General features: G+C 47.2%; 1 protein-coding gene across 2 annotated transcripts in view; it reads left to right on the top strand.

Annotated features, from left to right (window-relative positions):
* Positions 1-2997: 2997 nt before the first annotated feature.
* Positions 2998-6000, top strand: part of PDE6A (phosphodiesterase 6A) — a 552155-nt gene continuing 549152 nt past the window's right edge. The window contains exon 1 of one of the 2 annotated variants that reach the window (XM_069651410.1): positions 2998-4882. In XM_069651410.1, the coding sequence (XP_069507511.1) occupies positions 4409-4882 (474 nt within the window). In that variant the 5' untranslated portion in view covers positions 2998-4408. The remainder of the gene's footprint in view (positions 4883-6000) is intronic. The other variant, XM_069651409.1, reaches the window with a different exon arrangement.

The raw sequence follows: 6000 nt of genomic DNA, 5'->3' as shown, positions 1-6000 counted from the left end.
GCTGTGTGCCTTGCCCGAGACGCCATGCAAAGCATGGGCATTGCTTGCGCAGAGGGCAGAGAAGAGGGCAGAACTCATAAAATGAGGAAGAACAGGGGGATGTGTGGGCATTACGAGGGATGGCCCACAGATAATCCATCTATTGCGCAAAACAATACTTATTCATGGATCTGACCGTGCAACCTCTCGGTAGGGAAATGGCCATGCAAAGCCCTCATTCGGTCTATCACCCGAAGCCTGGAGTACCGACACTTGTGCATAGAAATCACCATGCAACAGTAAGATTCGGTGTTGGATTTAGGCTTGCGTGTATACAGCCGGGGTTCCGAACTAACTTAGGGTTGCGCGTAAGCAGTGTAGTGGGGTGCACGAATGGTTTATGCATTTTGCATGCAGGTTTTCAGAGTTTTTACCCGAGTAGAATCATATGCATGTCGTCAGGGTGCCGGTAACAGTTACGAGGGACCTCGCGCCGGCTCCCCGGTATACAGGCCTGCTTGCAGGGAACCCAATGCACTGTTTTGAGTGTGCATGTATTTGTGCCCGGGGAGCACGTAAAGGTAGCTGTTTCTGTCTGTTTTTTCCCTTGTGTGGGGGTGTGTTGGGGGCATTCAAGGCAGCAACTTGCAAACACGGTTATTTTGCGCAAACGATTCCATGAACATGCAGAGCATGCAGAAAAATGTCTGCGCGCAGGCTTGCGCAGAGTTGTTTTCAGCACGCAGGCATTGCGGGATCTCTGCGCACCATTCCATGAATCGGGCCTTTAGTCTTCTCCATGGAGTGTGTAGACCTCAGTCTGCTGGAGGGAGAGAATCAGCAAGAGGACAAAAAGAGGATGGGAAAAAATAAATGAAATGAAGTGGGGAGAGATACAGCAGGAGAAAAATGTTTTGTGATGTTATCACCCCATTACCGTGCAGCAGAAAATACAGAGGACGATAATGCTGAATTTCTTACTGCGAATTACAATGCAATTATATGTGGGGGAGTGGATTAGGGTAATACATAATTTGAGGAGAGTATAGGGGAGTTGCGGGGGGTCTCCCCTGCATACAATTGCATTGAAATGTGTGAAAAAGAAAACCAAAAAAAACCTTTGACATTTTTTCGTCTCTGGTATTTTATTTTTACAGTAATCACCTAAATGCTTTTGTGATAGTCTGGGCGAGAGTCAGTTCTGTTAGGTGGGCGATAGTTCTGCAAAAGTAAGGCAGCAGATATGTTCTAAAATATTGGGGCAATTGGGTTTCCAAGGCAGATTTGGAGAATGGCACGTTAGTATGCTTTGAAATGTAATGTCAGATGCATGAGTGGCTCGGTTGTGGACTCTGCAATCCTGGAAGTTTGGTGGCTTATTTGCCCAGGAATGCAACCCAGATCACAGTCCAGAATGTTAATTCTTTGACTGCTAAGCCTGAACCCTGAGTGGCATATTCAAGAATAGCCTGTGTATAAAGGTGTGTATTGTTGGTAACAGAGGATGAGAGAATGGAGTTGTCAAATTAGTAAAGTCAAATTGAAAAAGCCTGGCACCTTGGTGTCAAAAAGACTTTTAGTAACAGTTTGTTCCATGTCATGCTAGACTTTATTTTAGTTCACGGTGAAACAGAGTGAAGCCTTACTTGGGAATAGGCTTTCAGGGGTAAGACATAGCCAGTCATCATGAGTAAATATAGCCTGAGCTCTCTATGCAGGCTGTGCTCAAACAGTGTGAAAGGGGGAGGTGGATGTGCAACAAACAGGGAAGGTAGTGAGAGATGGGCCAGATAACTGGCCTGTGCACAGCGACAGGCCGGTACCTTTCCGTTATGTGATTTCTGGTTACGTTACTATGCTTTGACGGTTAACATAAGGCTTTGGCATGCTTGTTGCTTGTACAACATTTTATGCCACAATACAACCACCTCACAAGTCTGAGTGAAGGGAAGGAATATTTCAGGTTGCAGGACTAGATTACAGAAACTTTGCACCGTGCACGGTTACCACTAAAAGTTTGCCCTATTTCTAAAAACACTGGGACATATTAGAAAGCTATTTAATTATGACGAATGCACTTTGGCATGGTAAAAGCACCAGGGCAAAAATTGCCAAAGTGAAAAATAAGAGAAATTTTCGATGCGTTTTTTTTTTCACCAGGGAAATGTTTGCGCTAGGTCTAATACAATTGCGTATTAGCACTAGGGCAAACTTTACCTTGTTGCAATAATGTAGTGAAAATGTATCTTTTTGCCCTGGTGCTTATACCATGCCAAAGTGCACTTGTCATGGTGAAATAGTTTCCTAATATGGCCCCATGTTTTAAAAAATAGGGCACATTTTGCCCTTAATGCTAATAACGTGCAACTTTGCACTTTCACTGGTGCAAAGTTTCTGTAATCTGGCCCCTGTGCACCCAAAGATTTACACTGAGAGGCTCCTCAGCCAGCCAGAGCAGAGAGAACTGGCGTGAAATAGAAGTGAATGTGCACCAAACCTGACTCACAAACAAGAGAAATTGTGATCTGCTAGCAGGTGCACCACAACCTCTTGTAATAACATTTGAGAGGGGTTGTATGCATGTCAGAATGCATGTGAAAAAACATTTCCAAAATTCCACCCTCATTAGATGCATGTATGGGTGGGAGCATATTTCAGAATGGCCGTTGGACTATTGAATGGCCAGTCCCTAAGGCTTTACATGGGGGCTGTGTAGGGGCCGATGGGAACGCCAGGAAACATGGCGTGCTGAGCGCAGGGTTCCTGCTGACGAGCAGCATTCCGTGGGAGCCTGAGCCGCAAGCGCTCACCTTGCAATGTCTCCCATTGCTACCGGAGCTGAGGGGGAACAGATGAGTCACTTAATCCCTGCTTTTCAGATGGCATTAGCGTAATGAAGGCTGATGGCAGGAGTTTCTGCTTGGGAGAGGGCCAGGTGCCTGTGGCGCTGCTCTGCACTGAGGTAGGGGCTCCAGCAGCAGGCACCAAGAACAGGCCATACCTGCGGGCAGCCTTGAGTGGGTACTGCCAGTGATGTCTTTAGTGTTTGCCAGGCACAGGCTTAGCGCTGTGTAGGAACACAGGCCAAGAACGTGAAGGCAGGGACGTAGGCAACAGAGCCAGGAGACAAAAAAAAATGGCGACAGAGAAAGTGGACAACAAGATGGTTGAAGGGGCGGGAGCAAGAGGAAACAGAAACAAAGGTAGGATGAGCGAGAAAGCTGGACTTCACCTCTATGCCGACACATTCTAGAAACTGTGTAAGCTGGCTGTTCGACAGTGTGCTCTCTTCGCAATCTGCAATACCTCAATTGGCAGGATGCGCTTCTGGCACACGTCCTTCAAGCAGCTACCCCTCGCTGAGGCCCATCAGGCGCATACCGTACACATGGCCCGAGCAAAACGCCCTAATGCCACGATTTGTACCAACCACCACACTATGTGCACCCCACCCGTGTAGAATCGGGTGCCACGAAATGCAACACGCAGATTCGCACCGGCACATCTGTATAATGCAGCACTGTCTTACAGCCCTCCTGCAGGTGGCAGTGGCCCCAGAGACTCCGTGCTTGAATCCCGACTGCCATTATCTGCCTTCAGCCTCACAAACTCATCACTGTGCGAGGGCACCTCTTCTACTACTGGCCTGAAAAGTCAGAAAAGGGACACCCACTTCTTCCAGCTCATCTCTGCTCTCTCCTGCTTCACGCTCGCTGCCTTACTGGTGTGCACCACCGAATGACAGCCTGCTTTCCATTGCTCTCTGTGCACGAAACGCCCCCATGGAGGGTAAGCTCAGCTTATCAAACGCATGTCACGTGTGACATAACAGGGAAACATGAAATGAAAGAGGTGTGCGGCAGAAGGATCAGAGTCCTCGTTCATTTGGCAGTGTGGCTTTGTGTCCAGTGCCGGCTGCTGCTTCCCAGTGCAAGACCCCTGTTATGCCCCCTTGTCACAGTAATTTGAAGTGACAACGGCCCCAGGATTCAAATTTGGGGCACAATCTCAGATTTTGATTTTTGGCACACCTGCCTCCCCCCATGCTATCCTCCGCCACACACTCATCCACACAGGGATTGGCCTGCAGATTATAGCGCTGTCATGTGACCATTTAAAAAGATCTGGGTAATCCCTATTTCACCTTCACTATCGGTGCACTAATGCTTGTCCAGGTCAGCGCTGCGTTCCTTGCTGTCAGCGGGCAGCTCGAGGCCTGGCGATGGAATGGATCCAGCAAAATCTGTGAAGGTGCCGCTCCATTTTAGGAATCAGGGTTTGGCGTTGCTATTTTTTTGTTTGATTTTTTTTATGCAATCCTTTACAAATGTGACTGTTTAAGGAGGACTGGGGTTGAAGGGACAACAACACCAACAGCGCATTAGTAGGGGACTTTCTCCGGTGGCGACGCACCAGAACCACTTTCAGGATGAGCGGCATGACAGAGGAGGAAGCAGAGAAGTTCCTTGATACCAATCCAGTTTTCGCCAAGGAATACTATGACCGCAAGATTCGACCAGAGGTCATTGCCAAACTGTTAAGCAACCGTACCACCAATGTGGACTTCAACACCTTTCACCGTTTGACCAGCGTAGAGGAGAGTGAGATCGTCTTTGACCTGATCCGGGACTTCCAGGATAATTTGCAGATGGAGCGGTGCTGCTTCCACATACTCAAGCGCATGGGGTTCATGATCCAGGCCGATCGCATGAGCCTCTTCATGTATCGCATGCGCAACGGGACTGGGGAGCTGGCCACCCGACTCTTCAATATTCACAAGGACGCCACCCTGGAGGAGTGCCTGGTGATGCCCGACTCGGAGATCGTCTTCCCGCTGGACACTGGTGTCCTCGGTCATGTAGCGCAGTCCAAGAAAATTGTCAATGTTTCTAATGTGGTGGAGGTAGGTCAAGCCGCTTCCCTTTTGCATTGCAGGTTGGGAATGACGGTCATGCTCTTGTGTAAGGTAATGGGTCTGACGCTCTTGAGGTACCAATAGTGCAAGTGTCAATATTCTCTACTCAAAGTGAGTAATTCTGATTCCATTATATTATTTTCGGTCCACCCCTCTTTCTTCAAGTGGTCAAATCCGCTATAGTTCAACATTTGCCGTACAGCATAAAATCACAAAAGACAATAATGATGAAACAATTTAAACTCCGAGAAAAAGAAACAAAAAATATTAAATGAAGCAGCATGGCTTATTCACCACATACATTCATTCGTATTTAGCTTTTACTCTCAGGCTTCCTCTTAATTTGGATTTCGTTTTCGATATTTATGTATTGTCTTGAAGTTCACCCAAGGTTTCGTTCTCACTACTTTTCATCATTTGTCCTCCTCTAAACTCGCCTCCTTGTTTGTCTGATCTTCATTGCCACTCTTCTTCCTCTTGAATTCAATATTTTTTTATAATGTTGACATTTTTAGAAAAAAAATGTCTTTTGCAATTGTAATTTTTGTTCTAAACAATGTTGCGTGCCTTACTAATGGTGCAGCCACTTTGGAACTTTAAAGTATGGTCGTTCTAATCGTTTAATCAGGCCTTCAATAAGGATGTGTGGGGTCATTAAAGGATCTCTGGGGGATGGGAAGCTATTGATGGGAGAAGCCACAAGGGTCTCTGCATCTCCTGGGGTTCAATCAGGAGGTGCTCATTTTCACGCCACCCTCCAACGCTACATCTGAGCCTTGGAGATGCTGAAGATGAGGCAATGAAGACAAACCACAATGCCAGTAGTGGAGGCGGCAGACTTGTAGCTTCTCCAGATGGGGCACTAGCACCACTCCTCAGTGGAATTCTGCCGAGGTGGAAGGAAAATGGCACCCACTTCTCTTGGAGAAGCCAAGAAAGAAATAGACGTACCACTCATTTGAAAGAGGTAGAGACAGAAAGGTCATTTCTCTGCGAGAATCTAGGTAATGGAATTAACAGAAAGGTCACTGATCAGGGAGGGAGGCTAGGGCAGTGGAATAAATAGCTAGCCCACCACTCTGGGGGAGAGGCTGAGCAATAAATAG

Source organism: Ambystoma mexicanum, chromosome 3p (assembly GCF_040938575.1).
Source record: "Ambystoma mexicanum isolate Mex_15411 chromosome 3p, UKY_AmexF1_1, whole genome shotgun sequence".
Taxonomy (NCBI): Eukaryota; Metazoa; Chordata; class Amphibia; order Caudata; family Ambystomatidae; genus Ambystoma; species Ambystoma mexicanum.
Note: the sequence above shows the minus strand (reverse complement) of the source record. Positions and strands in the feature narration are given on the sequence as shown.